Source organism: Pelodiscus sinensis, chromosome 20 (genome assembly GCF_049634645.1).
Source record: "Pelodiscus sinensis isolate JC-2024 chromosome 20, ASM4963464v1, whole genome shotgun sequence".
Classification (NCBI taxonomy): domain Eukaryota; kingdom Metazoa; phylum Chordata; order Testudines; family Trionychidae; genus Pelodiscus; species Pelodiscus sinensis.
The window spans coordinates 12,313,172-12,328,698 of NC_134730.1; the positions used below are offsets into that span (position 1 = coordinate 12,313,172).

At 43.8% G+C, this 15,527-nt stretch overlaps 1 protein-coding gene across 4 annotated transcripts; it reads left to right on the forward strand.

Annotated features, from left to right (window-relative positions):
* Positions 1 to 1,326: 1,326 nt before the first annotated feature.
* On the forward strand, positions 1,327 to 14,936 carry SLC25A19 (solute carrier family 25 member 19). Of its 4 annotated transcripts, XR_332918.4 has the most exons (8): positions 1,327 to 1,481; positions 3,869 to 4,049; positions 4,619 to 4,774; positions 5,406 to 5,576; positions 8,395 to 8,566; positions 9,025 to 9,155; positions 9,274 to 9,378; positions 11,727 to 11,857. XR_332918.4 is itself a non-coding variant. In XM_006136425.4 (7 exons), the coding sequence occupies exons 2-7, from the start codon at positions 3,918 to 3,920 to the stop codon at positions 11,925 to 11,927; spliced, it is 963 nt and encodes a 320-aa protein (XP_006136487.1). In that variant the 5' UTR covers positions 1,327 to 1,481; positions 3,869 to 3,917; the 3' UTR covers positions 11,928 to 14,936. The 4 variants fall into 4 exon arrangements, 3 of the variants coding, with proteins under 3 accessions (XP_006136487.1, XP_075759806.1, XP_075759807.1); XM_006136425.4 differs by lacking the exon at positions 9,274 to 9,378 and having other exon boundaries at positions 11,727 to 14,936; XM_075903691.1 differs by lacking the exons at positions 1,327 to 1,481; positions 9,274 to 9,378 and adding an exon at positions 1,919 to 1,940 and having other exon boundaries at positions 11,727 to 14,936.
* The last annotated feature ends 591 nt before the right edge of the window (positions 14,937 to 15,527 follow it).

Below are 15,527 nucleotides of genomic sequence, written 5' to 3' on the forward strand. Positions count from 1 at the left end.
CTGTTGCAAAGATCAAGATGTGTGTGGTGGGACCTTTTCCTCTTATCACCCTAAACGATTTCCTAGGACAGCTTGGGAGGCAGGGATGGAGAGACATGGAGAAGAAAATTCAGTAGCGCTGTAACTCTAATGGTAGCTGGAATGTGTCCAACTAAAGCTTGGATTTGGGGAAGGAATTAAAGAGAATAGTAGCTGAATGCCACTTGTTATAAATGTGTAAAGATTTTACTCTCAAACTAGAGGTGTGGGAGGTGCTGCAGCCCTCTGGCTTGAAGAGATTTCCATTACATGCAGGGTTACAGGTTGGTTATATACTAGAACTGGATGGGACCTCCAGAGATCATCAAGTCCAGTTCCCCTGCCTTCACAGTAGGACCAAGCACCATCTAGATCTGTGGTGTTCAACCTGTTCTGAAGCAGTAGCCACAGTGGCTACTTCTATAGCGACTTAGCCTGACTAAACTGGCCCAATAGCCACATTGATCAAGCCAATTAGCCAAATTCACCTGGTTAAATAGCCACATGTGGCTAGTGGCTAGCATGTTATACATCAGAGATCTGGATAATCCCTGGTAGATGTCTATCTAACCGGCTCTTAAATATCTCCAATGAGGGAGATTCCACAACCTCTCTAGGCAACTTATTCCAGGGTTTAGGAAAAACTTCCTGTCAAGGTGATTAATGGCCAACCTAAAATCTCCCTTGCTGCAATTTAAGCCCATTGCATCCTCTCCTATCATCAGAGGTCAATGAGAATAATTTTTCTCCCTCCTCCTTGTAACCCCTTTTTAGGTACTTAAAAACTGCAACCTTGTCCCCTCTCAATCTTCTCTTTTCCAAACTAAACAAACCCAAGTGTTCAGTCTTCCCTAATTGGTGCTGTTTTCCAGGCCTTTATTCAGTTCTATTGCTCCTCTCTAGACCCTCTCCAGTTTTTCCACCTCTTTCTTAAAATGTGGTTCACTGGCTCTCAGACCCCTCTCCCTCACTCATTGTACAAATTGTTCCAGGGCCCCTGGGGTGTGTGTACAGCTCCCCCTCCCTGTTTCCGAGCAGTGGTTCTAGGGCAGCCAGGCAGCAGGAGCCAGTGGTTACTGCTGCAGTGCAGGGTGGCTTAGGACTTGTGCAAAGGGATGGGGGTGGGAGCAAACAGGTTTGAAAGCCAGGCTCTTCCTTTGTGTTCTCACTGCCTGTGGCTGCCCGGCTCCCTGAGCCCAGGCTGCTAGAGGACGGGTGCATAGGGACCAACCTCTACGCCCAGCCAGCGGCGCCCCTTTGCCCCGCACACATGCGCCCCGCCCTGTTTCCACGACCTGGCTTGACTACATCTCCCAGCAGGCCGCGCGCCAGTAATGGTCGTGAGCATGCGCAGTTTGTGATGTGTCCTCCAGGTCCAGGACGGGCCTGGGCGGAGGTCAGGGACCGGGGAGCGGCTCTGGGCAGCGCCATGAGGAGGCGACAGCGTCCTGGGCAGCAACGGGGTGAGCGGCGGCGTCCTGTCTCCTCAGGTCGGGCGGCGGCAGGGCCGCTGGGGGCAGACGCCTGAGGGGGACAATCTGAGGTGCCCTGATCTAGGGCAGCCTCGTCCCCGGCGCGTTCCCGTCCACACTGCCGACCCGCCCGCGGCGCGTGCCCGCCACCATCCCTGGGAACTCCGGCGCGCCCCCGTCCAACCGCCGATCCGCCCGCGGCGCGTGCGCGCAACCGTCCCTCGGAACCCCGGCGCGTCCCTGTCCACACTAGAGACCCGCTCGGCGCGCGCCCCCGCCACCCTCTTTTGGAACCCCGGCGCGCCCCCGTCCGCACCAGCGACCGGCCTCGCAGCCTGCCCCAGTCCTGCTCAGTACTTGCCCCTGCTGCACGTCCCCGCCGGGAAGCACCGCTCCCGCCCATGATCAGCCACCTCTAGCAGCGCTGGTCCCAGCATGTCTCGTCCAAATGTTAGTGTATTCGTGTTGCCTTTAGTAGAGTCATAGAGCTGGAAGGGACCTTAGAAGGTCATCAAGTCCAGCCCCTGCTCTAGGCAGGACCAATCCCAACTAAATCCACCCGGCCAGGGCTTTGTCAAGCCGAGACTTAAACACTTCCAGGGATGGAGACTCCACTACTTCCCTAGGGAACCCATCCCAGTGCTTCACTACTCTCCTAGTGAAATAGTTTTTCCTAATATCCAAGCTAGACCTCTCCCACCACAACTTGAGACTATTGCTCCTTGTTCTGCCATCTGTCACTACTGAGAACAGCCTCTCTCCATCATCTTTGGAACCTCCCTTCAGGATGTTGAAGGCTGCTATCAAATCCCCCCTCACTCTTCTCTTCTGCAGACTAAATAGTAGGCTGGCTGCGGACCATTTATGTTATTTTATGATTGTTTCTGTTTGCATAAACCATGGGGTCTGGTGGTGGTCGGGGGCGGCGGGGGGGAGGAGAGCAGTGTTAGGAGTTGGGATTTCCTGTTGGGGCTACAAAATATTCACAGGCCTGAGGCTAGCGTGTTGTGTAACAGGGATCTCTTTGCTCTTCTGAGAGGAGAGAAAAAAATTGTTGTTCTTAACTTCTGATGATAGGACTAGAAGCAATGGGCTTAAATTGCAGTAAGGGAGGCTTAGGTTGCACTTTAGGAAAAACTTCCTGTCAGGGTGGCTAACTACTGAAATAAATTGCCTTAAGGGGGCTGTGGGATCTCTGACACTGAAGATTTTTAAGAGCAGGTTAGACAAATGCCTGTCAAGGATGGCCTAGATGAGGGTGGGGAACCTAAGGCCCGGAAGCTGGATGCAGCCCCTGGGTTGTCTGGATCTGGCCCCCAAGGCTGAGTGCCTTCCCCAGCATTAGGGAGCCCATGCTGGCTCTCCAGGCTCCCTGCAGCCTCTTCACAGCTCCGGCCCCCAACTGATTTTTCTGTGGGTCTGTGGCCCCAGACCGAAAAACGGTTTCCCACTGCTGTCTAGATGGTGTTGGGCCAAGGACTGGACTTGACCTGTGATTCTATGAGAAGTAGACTAGGGATGTAAATGACTAGTCAAGTCACTACTTGCTTCCCCTCTCTTGCTGCTTCAGTATCAGAGGCAGCAAGGAGAGGGGTCAGGAGCTGGTTCCCCCCAGGAGTCTCCACAGGGGAGGCAGAGGCGCACAGGCCCAGCCAAAAAGCTGACAGGGGTGCCCAGACTGTGGATGCCACATTGCAGGCAGAGCCCTAGGGAGTGGGGCCGGAAAAGGAACTGCCCCCACTACTCCATCCTGTTGCAGGTACCAGACCAGGAAACTCCCTTCCCAGGCCCACCCATCCACAAGTCCTGGGTGAGTTTTGTTTGGGCCGTAGGAGCCAGCTCAGCCCTGCTCACCTGGGCTGGGCAGCGAGCGGCAGGTGGAGGAAGCAGCCAGGAGGGAGTGTGGGGAGCGTGTGCTCTGACAGGGCTTCAAACCCAAGCCCAGGCCACCATTGGATAGCACGAAAGTAGCCGGGGCCAATCACCATAGCTAGTGTTGCAGCTAGTGATCCAGAGTCAGGCATCTCTCGACAGGAATCAGGCAGTTTCAGTGCCTGAGGCATCTCTTGTGAGGCTGAATTAGCCACCTGATTCACACCAAAAAGTTGTCAATTGCAGCGTGAGGCCCTGAAGCCACGGGGCCCAAGACAGCTGCCTTGCTCACCTTGCCCTAAGGCCAGGCATGGAGGCGCAGCAGGGGATGCAGCGCGATCCGGAATTGCTCAGTCCTGGCTTGTGTCCCCCCCCCCCATATTGACTAATCGAGTAGTCGATGGAAATTCCATCGACTACTCAATTAGCTTATTAATTGCTACTTAACATCCCTAAAGCAGACCTCTCACTGAAAACTCCTCGTTCTTTTCTGTTTTGGACTGTAGTGCTCCTGTAGGTTGATGCAGGTGGAGGCTGCCTGTGGACCAGACAGTGATGGTCGGTTATGACCCCAAATGTGAAGTGAAGTCCATCTCAGCTGTGGAAGTAGCTCTGGCAGGATCTGCATCTGGGTTTGTCACTCGGGCTCTAATCAGCCCTTTGGATGTCATCAAGATTCGCTTTCAGGTACTTTTCCCAACAGCCCCTGTGATGCACCTGTGACCTTTAAGAGAATAAAAGGAAGCAACACTTTACCTTTTAACCTTTTATAATATTTAAATAAATTGTTGCCAGTGTCACAGTACACCCAGAAGCTATTGCATAGCTGATTAAACCTCTGTGTAGGAGATAAATACAGATTATACAAGGTAAACAGACCAATTTCTCCTTTGGGGCCATTTCAGCTTTCTATTAACAAACTGATGTATTTTTACTGCTCTGTCTTATTTTTGTGTACATAGTGCTTGTATTTTTCTTGTTCTTCCTTCTCTTTTTCCTTTCTGTACACCTGCTCTAATTTAGTTGTATTAACATTTTTGTTGAATATCATAGCTCTTTGGCATTGCACATACCTCTTATTCTTCCCCCAGCTCTCAAGGACCAGCAGCAGTGGTATCTAGCCAGTTGTAGCTGCCATGAGGGCACATGAAAAAGGGGGGTCTGAGTTGTAATGTAAGCCACTGAGTGTTCTAAAGATCATGTTTAGGCCCTTGAAGAAGATCACATTATAAAATATTTTCTTTGTTCTTCTTCAGCTTCAGATTGAACAAATATCCTCCAGAAATCCACTGGCTAAATATCATGGCATCTTGCAAAGCACACACCGGATCCTTCTTGAGGAAGGGCTGACAGCGTTCTGGAAGGGGCATGTGCCTGCTCAGCTCCTTTCAGTCAGCTATGGAGCTGTCCAAGTAAGGTGTCCTGGGCTAGATTTACTCTGAAATTTTTAGTTCATATAGGGGTTTTCTCAGCAGGTGCATTCTGTCATAACTGCCAAAGTGAAGACTCTGGCAGTCTGATTAGCTGATAATAGAGCAGTGGACCAAGAGCAGAGATGTAGGTTCTATTCTCAGATGAGTCCTTGGCTGGGGCACTTAACTTTCTCGTTCATTTACTGTCTCTGGTCATTGAAAATGACAGTGTTGATAATACTAATTCTCAGGTTGTTGTGAAGCTTAGTTTATTAATGTTTGCTGAACCTGTGAGACCGTCTATTGAAAGGTGATGATATATAAGAACCAAATATGTATTATTTAATAAATAATTGGTTGAGAGGAGAGAGAGTTAAAATGGGATTGCCCTAGAATGCCTTTTTGTTTTAAATCCCAGACTGTATTCTCCTAAAGGGAGAATTGGAGATTTTGAATGCCAAGAATATTTCCCAATTTGATGGCTGTGTCCTTAAAGTATCCACTTTATGAGATTGCAAATGATGGATTTATTTATCTATTTATTTTTGTTACAATATGGCAGAAACAAGAGGGTTACAGGTGTTGGTGGTAAGAGTTTTCTCTGTGACGTATATTTCTGTTTCTTTGAAAGTTTGTGACCTTTGAGTGCCTGACAGAATTGGTGCACAATGCCACACCATACAACGCTCGCAACTTCATCGTACACTTTGTTTGTGGTGGCCTGGCTGCTTGCACTGCTACCATGACCGTTCAGCCCCTTGACACACTACGTACCCGCTTTGCTGCTCAGGGCGAGCCTAAGGTATGAGTTAGGGGAGAAGACCTTCAGACTTGTCAAATTGGTTGATGGTAGCCATGATTTCATTCAGATTAGCATGGGAAAGACTGAATACTGCACAACTTCCAGCAGGTGATCTGGGAAGGCTGGAGCCCATAATAGGTATTAATGTCATTACTGACAAGTTATCCTTTGGGCCGTTGACACACATGCTTTGTCCTGGCAGAGCGAAGGAGAAACTGTTCTTTTTGGTGTGGCTGATATGGCTCTCACTTGGGTACTCTTTTGCTCTTCGTTAGGGGACATATCTCAAACCTAGAATCATAGAAATGTAGGACTAGAAAGGATGTCATCTAGTCCAGCCTCCTGAACTGAAGCAGGACTGAGTATATACCTAGACCGTCCCTATCAGCTGTTTGCCTAACCTGTTTTTAAAAACCTCCAGTGATAGGGATTCCACAAGCTTTTTTAGAAGCCTTCTAGTGCTTAATTATCCATATCAGTGTGGGCAACCTGTGGCCCATTGGTGTTCTATATGTGGCCCATGAGACATTTTGCTTTCCATTGCCCATGCACAGGGTTGCCAGATTCTGCTTGTTTTCATCCTCATAATTTTTTTCCTATTGGTATTACAAAAGTGACATGCACTTAAAACAAGGACACGTGTAATGAGGTGCATGCTGATATTACACAACGTTTTGAGAGCCGGGTGCTCCCTCTGCATCCAATCAAAGCACCACTACAGTTAAATCACCATACCCCATAAAGTCTAGGTACGCCAAGTTCAATTAGAAAAACTATCCTTTCCCAGGAGACTATCTTGGTTGTGACTGACTGAGATGAAGAAGGGCTACTCATGCAGCCTACTCACTAGTCTAGGTTGCCCCTCTCTGATCTATATAGTTAGAAAGCTTTTCCTAATATCTAATCTAAATCTCTCTAATCTCTACAGATAGGGAGAAAGTGTAGACGTACCCTTTTATTGAATACTAAGACCATTACTTCACATCCTAGCTTCAGTGGACATGGAGAACAGTTTTTCGTCATCCTTTTTACAACCCTTGAGATATTTGAAGACTGTTACTAGGTGCTCCCTCTGTCGTCTTTCTCAAGACTAAACTTCTTTAGTATTTTTAACCTTTCTTCATAGGTCAGGTTTTGAAATCTTACATAATTTGTATATTGCTCTTTGGACTGTCTCCAGTATGTCCACATTTGGTCACCACACTTTAAGAAAGAACTGGACACAGTGTCCAGCTGAGGCCTCACCAGTGCCGAGTAGGATAATTACCAGTGGGATAATTATTTCTCTTGTCTTACAACACCGTTGCTATTATATCTCAAAAAGATGTAATCATTTTTAACAACTATGTCACATTGTTGGTTCATAAACCTGAATTGTACAAAGAGACATGCAGGTTTTTATAGACATGAAGTTTTAAAGTAGTCCTCTAGAAATCCAGTTTCATATTTTTGTTTATACCCGGCTCTTTCTCCCCTTTGTTCTTCCTGGAGACACTTAATTTTGAATTGGAGCCATTTTCTTACAGTATTTCTGCTTGGCTTGCAATGGAATCACAATGCATCCGCATATAGTCAGTGCCAGGGCTTTAGTGCAGGAATAAACAGAGAAACTTAGTCTATGAGGAGGAAAACGCACCGCTGAAACAAATACAAGTGCCGGTGAGCTAAAATATTTCAGAAGATTATCAAAAATATAAGTAGCAGCTAGATTTCTTAGTACAATAAGTCTTTGAGTACTAGTGTTTTCTTGCCACCAAACAGTGGTCAAGAGATGTTCTCAGCTTTTTGAGTAAAAAGCTGTTCCTAGCATACTTGACATCACTCTTGGGGTGTGTCTACTCTAGCCCCCTAGTTTGAACTAGGGAGGCTAATGTAGACATTCGAAGTTGCAAATGAAGCCCGGGATTTAAATATCCCAGGCTTTATTTGCATGTTTCCATCTGGTCGCCATTTTGAAATTCCACTAGCCCGAAGTAACTGCCCGCGCGCGGCTACACGCGGCAGTGAAATGGCAATTTGAACTAAGTCCTTAGTTTGAATTAACTGTTACACCTCATTCCAGGAGGAGTAACAGTTAATTTGAACTAAGGACTTAGTTCAAATTGCCGTTTCACTGCTGCGTGTAGCTGGGGACAGTTACTTCAGGCTAGTGGAATTTCAAAATGGCGACTGGACGGGAACATGCAAATAAGGCCTGAGATATTTAAATCCCGGGCTTCATTTGCAACTTCGAATGTCTACATTAGCATCCCTAGTTCAAACTAGGGGGCTAGTGTAGACATACCCTTGTAAATTAAGAATCTGTGAAGGACACTCTTTTTATCTGTAAAGTCAGCTGTGTTTTGCAGTTACATCCTGCCTTATCTTCTATAATAGCTGTCCTGTTCTGCCAGCCTGCCCTTATTGTCACTTTCTGAAGCTGTTCACACCAGGGAGTTCTCAGTCATCAGGACCCATCTCTAGGACTTTTTTTTTTTTTTTTAACCAGAATCAGAGTTTGGACAACTTCATTATGCTATGTCCAGCCTTGTCTTTCAATGGGATATCCGTGTGAAGCAGAACTGAGGGTTTGTTGGTTCAGTTAGTTTAATGTGGAAGAAATCCATGTTTATTCAGCCAGTTGGTTTTAATTATTATCAACAGAGAGTGTCCATCTGCCACTACAGGAAATGGTTTTCTTAATCTGCTTGTGCTAAAAATCAAGCTGTATATTGAAAGATGGGAATTCCTATGATCAATATCAGGAATGTGACTGATTTCTGGATAACTGATTATAAGTATATCTCACCGGAAAATTGTACTGTTCCTTGTTGTTTAGGTTTACCGAAACCTTCGCCATGCCGTGGTAACCATGTACCAGACAGAAGGGCCTCTGACCTTCTACAGGGGTTTGACTCCCACTATCATTGCTGTCTTTCCATACGCTGGTCTCCAGTTCTCCTTTTACAATCTCCTGCAACAATTGTATGAATGTGTGATGCCATTCGAAGGTAGGTGCTTGGGACTGTGAAATACTTAGTCATGGTACCAACTTCTGATCTCTACCAGCCTGTTCTGATTGGAACCTTCAATTGGATGTACAAGGATCCATAGTCTATTGCCAATCTCCAGTATTTTTCTCTAGCAATGTGAAAGCTTCTATTATTATTTCTTTTGTATATTGCCATTTCACAGAGTTGCAGAATAAATAAATAAATAAATCAGTCTTTAAATTAAGATTGCTTAGCTTTCAAAAAAGTTGTGGACTTGATGCAAAAATTCCAGGGTGAGGTTCCATTTCCTGTTGTTTGCAAAAGTTGAGACTAGATTATCCTGATGGTCCTTCCTATACTTACAGTCTCAGAATAAATTATTCTAATTTACTTTCCATGATGATTTTATAAATTAGAACTGCCTTGAAATCTTCCATTTCCTCCCTCCATTCTCTTTCCACTCCTCTGCTTTTCAGGTAATGTTAAAAACCTTGTGTGTGGCAGTTGTGCCGGAGTTATCAGCAAAACCCTTACTTATCCTTTTGACCTGTTCAAAAAGCGGTTGCAGGTGGGAGGCTTTGAGCAGGCCCGGGCAGCCTTTGGGCAGGTGAGAGATATTTTGATCAACTGGTTTTCATATGTTGAAGGGCAAGAAATATATATTACCCAGAAAACTCAGCTGTAGCATCTCCTTTTGAACAGGGTTCTGTTTATTTCCTCTCTAGACCTACCAAAGCATGGAGATATTGGTTGATTTGTTCACAAGAGAGTAAAGAAAATTCTTTTATTGAGCAGTTATTTAGGGTGAACCAGTCATCCCAGATAAACAGGTACATTGATTAGGCAATTATTTTTCCTTCTAGAAACATACATTACTGAAAAGACCTGAAATTAAGTAAAAGACCGTAATGAGTAAAAATAACCATGACTTTTAAAAATCATCTGTCTTGCTAATTTTGTAATTTCTGTGTTAAACTGATGTTGAAATTCTGAAGTCTTGGCCAAATGCAGAATTTTTGCTTGTGCTGTTATAAACAATCAGCAGTTACTTCTGTTGACAATTGGAATAAATTGGCTTTCATGAAGATGACCCAACTGAGTGGTGTACACTATGTCTGTATGTGTAGATATAGGCTAGTGGGAGCCTCAAAGGGGCCTTGGGGATTGACAGTATTCATAGCCATATAATAAATTTACTGTTGACTGAGGGTAAAATTTTTAAACATATTTAGATGCCTAACTCATATTTATTTGTGAGAATTAGGTGCCTTTTAAAAATCTGTCCCTGCCTCACTTGCACTGTGTTCTTGAAGACGGGATGAATGAAAGTTTGGAGGAATTTGGATCTATTTATTTTTTTATTTGCATATCAAGGTGACATGAAAATCTTCCTATTGTATTTTAATTTATGGAGTAGGCATTCAGTACATGGTGTGTGTCTAAAGAGATTTATAAAGTAAATTAAATACTTCAAGCATTCCTAAGCAACTTAAAATAGCCATTTTAAAAATAGTGTTAGAGAAACATTTCCTTTCTGCCCCAATATGAAAAATTCCTTTCCAGTTAATAGTGGCCTAATGTGCAAATTGAAGCAATGACAGATTCGTAGTTTGAGAGGGAAGGATGTAAATACTAGGGAGAGAGATGAGTTGTTTAAATTAATCACCAATGTTAACACAAGAACAAATAGATGTAAACTGGCCACCAACAAGTTTTAGATGAAAGTTTCTAACCATCAAAGGAGAGAAGTTCTGGAATAGTCTCTTAGGTTTTTTGGCATTACTTCTCCCCTAACTGGCTTCAAAGACCACTTGGGAAATTTTTGGTGCGGTTGGTATTGTAACAATAACAGCTGATCTGTGACAGGCTGTTGGGTCTTGCTAAAATGTTCAGGATATAACTGATCACCACATTTGGGGTTGGGAACCACGTTCCCTCTAAACTTTTCCAACCAAATGCAGTTTTTTTCTAATTGTATAATAAATTTTATGTGCATTGAGGCATGTGCGAATGGAGAAACAAAAAACCTAGCTGTAGACGCACTGCTAATCATCTGGCTCTCATTCTGCTAATCATTTGACTCTCTCTTGAGTGACCACACAAGTAAACAGCTTACCGGGAACACTGGGAAGGCATTTTTCCCTAGGTCAGAGTGTCAGAGCTCACAGGGCTTTTGGACTTCTTCTGTAGCATGGGGCATGACTCATTTACAAGTTTAAACTTATGTAAATGGGGATTCTCTGCACCTTGCAGTTTTTAAATCATGTTTTGAGGACTTCAATAGCTCATCCAGAGGTTATGGGTCTATTACAGGAAGGGTGGGTAAGGTTCTCTGGCCTGCAGTGTGCAGGAGGTCAGACTAGATTAGTGTTTCTTAAAGTGTTCTGGGGAACACTGGTGTGCCACGAGGCAGTTGGAGGAGTGCCACAGAGAACAACAGAGTTCAAAATGCCCCCCCCCCTTTTTGCTCAACAAAAAAATCCTTGGCATTCCTCATTAAAAAAATTGTTTAAGAAACGCTGGACTAGATGATCATGATGGTTCTTTATGGCCTAAAAGTCTGTGATTCTACATGGAAAATAATAGATGCAATTGGTTCCAGAGGAAGCGTCGCAAGTCGGGGGCGTCGTAACTCAAACCCGCATTTAGGGTAGGTGCTGTGCACCATCATAAATGTGGGCCGAGGATATAAGTCGGGGGTTTACGACCCTTTCCGCACTTACAAAAATGGTTGTAAGTGCGGGGGGTCGGAACTCAGGCAGTCGCATCTTGGAGGCCTTCTGTATACACATTCTGAAGTGGTTGCTCTACAAATTGTGTAATATGAACAGTGCATGAATTATGGTCTAAAGGATTTCCTGCCATTCAGTTAGTGTGCAAGCTATTGCTGATAATGGTAAATGTTGTAATTTGTGGCTCTGGTTCCTGCGACTACAAAACAGTACATGCTCAAATTGATTCTCCGCTACTGACAATTAGCCATAGTGAATATCCCTAGAATCTCCACTGTATCCACTGTAGAATACAATTTAGATACCGCCTATGGCTTCCTTTTAAGTCCTCTATGTCCCTTTCATTGAGGTGTGATATGTAATAGAGAATTTTCGGAGAGAATCCTGTCCTGAGGGCTTGGGTTTGGACTGTTGCTCTCTTTACTCTCTCAATTCTTCTCCCCCAGGTTCGGACATACAAGGGTCTAATGGACTGTGCTGGACAGATTGTGCGAGAGGAGGGGCCTGTTGGATTGTTTAAGGGTCTATCCCCCAGCTTGCTGAAGGCTGCTCTCTCTACTGGCTTCACCTTCTTCTCATATGAGTTCTTCTGTAACCTGCTATATTCCCTGAAGGATACTAGTGGTACTAAGAGACAGGAGGGCTGATGGGGCATAACCCATCAGCTGCAACTGCTCTGTGGAGGAGTAAGACTGTTGGTCCCATTGTCACATGAAGTGGGATGGGGGATGGCTCCTCCCTGCCACTGCTTTGCAAATATATCTCTACTAGCTTTGGAGGAAGATGTGGTTGGAACAAAACCAAAGGACGTGACTGCAGCTTTTGTTGAGGTCTGAGCATCTTCCACCATCATCAGTACTCACTTTGGGAGAAGGGGTTTTATAAACAGCTAATGCTACAACTCATCTGGTAACGTATTCCTAAGAGGCATCTGATCAAGAGTGTGAAATCCTTCATGCACTGGGACCCATCTGGCTTAGCTAGTGCCACTCAGCCAATGTCAAATGGTGTTACACCTGCCAAGATTCAGCCTTCTCCTTAGGGCCTGTCCATTGTGCTGCATATTCATCTCCCTGGTGTACTGGTAAGCCCTCCCTTATTCTGCATAGACACTTTTTTTTCTCTTTGCCACCCAGATTTTCTGCTCATTGACATTTATAAGACATCTTAAACATAGCGTCATCTGGCAAAGTTTATGCCCATCTTGAATTGTTTTCTCACTACAAGTGGCAAGCTTAATTTTATTTTATAAATGCCCCTTACTCTGCTTATGTGTTCTGCTGTGGGGCCTCTCAGGGTCTGTTTTATGAGTGTAATGCTCCAACAAACAGGTGTGCAGGTCTAATGCTATTTGCTCTCAAGTTTTTCAGTGCACAAAACCCATTATTATTTTGCACTGATGTGCAGGATTCTGCTTTGCTATTAGATTGTCATGATTAAGTAGATGCTATGAAGATTTTTTTTAACCTACCTTAAAATAATGAAGGATAGCCCTATGGAAACTAGTGAATATTGTTTTTAATGTATTACTTTCTCTGGATTATTTTTTGGAACAATATTTTTTTTATTAGGTCCCAAAAACATTTTCACCCTCTTGCAAGATAACTCAGACATGAGAGTTACTGTGCAATGATGCTCGCAATCAAAGGTATTTTTGCCAGATATGTCATTATGGAAAGCAATTGATGTGATGCTGAAGAAGCAAGCATGTCAATTTCAGCTCCATTCAAATACTGCTGAGTAAAATAATTCTCTTTCAGATAGAGGGAGATAGAAGAACACATCTTTCCTAACAAATTCAGAGTCACCAAAGGGTTTTACAGAGTTAAAAATATAAACCATCATTTGTACAATAGCAGAATGATAGTCACGCTTTTACTTCATCTTCTTAAGTTAAGCAGGATGGTGCAAAGTAAGTGATGTGGAGCAAGCTAATCAAGGTGAGGAAGGCTGGTAGTCATATGGAAGACGTCCAAGGAAAATCTACAGTACTCCAAATAAGTATAATGCAGAGTATGACTCAGAGGGCAAAAAAACATCATGTTGAGCCCAAAACCTACATAGAATTAGAGACCACTGTGTTACTTCCAGATGAGAATAAAACAGAGGTCCTAATTTCTCAGTCCTACTGACTTTTCCCCAAGTAATTTAGGTTCATTTGAAAATATACCATTATCCTCTGATAAAACAGACTGAGTTCAGGATTGTAGCTGATCTTTGGCTACCAATAGAGGGGAAATTAGGGTTGCCTAGAAGGTAGAAAATAGACCACAGCAGCACATCTCTGAACTATGCCATGGCCAAAAAGTCAGTGTGGGGAATACGCACACTGCATCTATCCCCCCAGAATTGGGTGGCTCTTCAGATTCTTCATGATCTGTCACTGAATTGCTATAAAACTCCTCTGTAGTAATGTAAGCATATCATAGAAGGAAGCTAACCGTAGTCAACTTTAAATAACTGGAATTGCAGAGTAGAGTATAAAGTGATTATTTCTCTCTGATCACCATAGAGCCTAGGAATTGCTGAGAACCTGATGCAGCTGGGAGATTCGTTCTTTAAATTTGGTGCTGGGGCTTGGGACAGACCTGAGATCTGTCAGACAGGCGGCTTTAGAAAAATGGCATGATTGCTCTGTGTTAGTGGGTGGGAATTAGTGCCCTCTATAGTAGAATGAAAAGACAAACCATGAAACAATCATTTCACCTCCTGCCTTCCTAATGTCTTTAAAATATTTCTAATGTGCACTTCATTAGTCTTTAAATTCAAGTCACATTATAGGTGGATGACATGAGAGCATTGGTGCCATTAAGTAAAGAAGAGAGAGACTGGTTTAAAACAAAGAATTAGCAGGATGGCTCTTATTTTTGCTACTGTTGGGTTTTGTAGGATTAGTACATTGGGGTTATTTCCTAGAATCAGGTTTAAAAAAGGAAAAGATCCATTAGATAACCTTGTTCTCACCTTCAAGTGCAGGGTTGTTTTGGATTGTATACTTGACTTTAGGCCAGTTTACAATGACTCATTCAATAGGGTTTGCACCATTTCCGTGAGATTGTGCCACAGTGTAACTGATGGTGATTTTTGGAATTTTATTCTAATGTAATCCTATCAGCGAGGATTTACTTTGCCTGAAATTCACCCCACAAGCGACCAGCAATTACATTTGTTTTTGTCCTAGTGCCTTTTATCATCTAGGTAAAGCAAAGCACTTAACTAAACAAAGCACTAATATTGCAGAAGCTGTTATGGAATCCACAACAGTACCCACCTAGTCTTGGCCTTTAGATCCTCTATGTGCAAATTCTGCAAGGAACACTTTCCAATAGCATATCTCCTGTTTCCACTAGCACTTATCTGAACTCATGTACAGTAACACTCTTCTCTCAGGATGTTTGCACTGAACTGTATTTATTGGGTGCTTCAGTGAGGAAAACAAATGTTCTGAAGTAGGTTGTTTTCCCTTTTGATTTGAAGCCTCCATTGATATGCAAAACCTTAATCCTCTGCAGCATTTCTAGTGATCATCTGAATGGACCTTCTGTGCATGCCGTAGACTTAAGGTTTCTGACTAGCTGTTTCTTTTCACAAGATATGTTTAATGTGTGCCTGTGTCTAAAGAGATGAAAGAAAACATTAAATATTTTTTTATGTTCCTTTCTGGCTTTGCCTTTCAATTATCTGCAAACACATAAAACTTGTATGTCAGTGGTTCCCAAACTTTTTGGCATCAGGCCCCCTTTTTGACTTTGGAAAAACCCTCGCATTCCCCCCCCCCCCCCCCCAAAAAAAAAATAGCAAAACTTGTTGAGCAAAAAAAAAGGGAATTGACCAGGCTGATGGGGTGATGCAGTTGGATTGTATTGGACAAACACCCTTTAACAAGGGCCTGATCTTGCTCCTGTTGACTAGAGAGATCAAGGCTCATGAATTATACTGCAGATGCAACCTGAAAAAACTAGTAGGCTGTAGCACCTTAGAGACTAACAAAAAGTATAGATAGTACCATGAGCTTTCATGGGCACAACCCACTTCTTCAGAAGATGAGTGAAGCAAAAGGCACAGAGGGACAAATTTAAAGCAGAAAATTTAGAATTTCAAAGTTGCTGAGCTTGGTTGCTAGAGGGCGCCATTGCCACAATTACAAAGCAAGAGAGGGCTTCAATTCTTAGATCTCCATTACTGCACAAATAACTAGTGATTGTCCAAACGGATTTGCACATGCTTTGTCATTCCACTGTGTATGA

Bases quoted from the DNA above. Each gene is read 5' to 3' on its own strand.
- SLC25A19 (XM_006136425.4), top strand. From the start codon at position 3,918: ATGGTCGGTTATGACCCCAAATGTGAAGTGAAGTCCATCTCAGCTGTG. The intron at 8,567-9,024 runs GTAGGTGCTTGG...TCTGCTTTTCAG, and splicing joins ATGTGTGATGCCATTCGAAG to GTAATGTTAAAAACCTTGTG. The intron at 9,156-11,726 runs GTGAGAGATATT...CTTCTCCCCCAG, and splicing joins CCCGGGCAGCCTTTGGGCAG to GTTCGGACATACAAGGGTCT.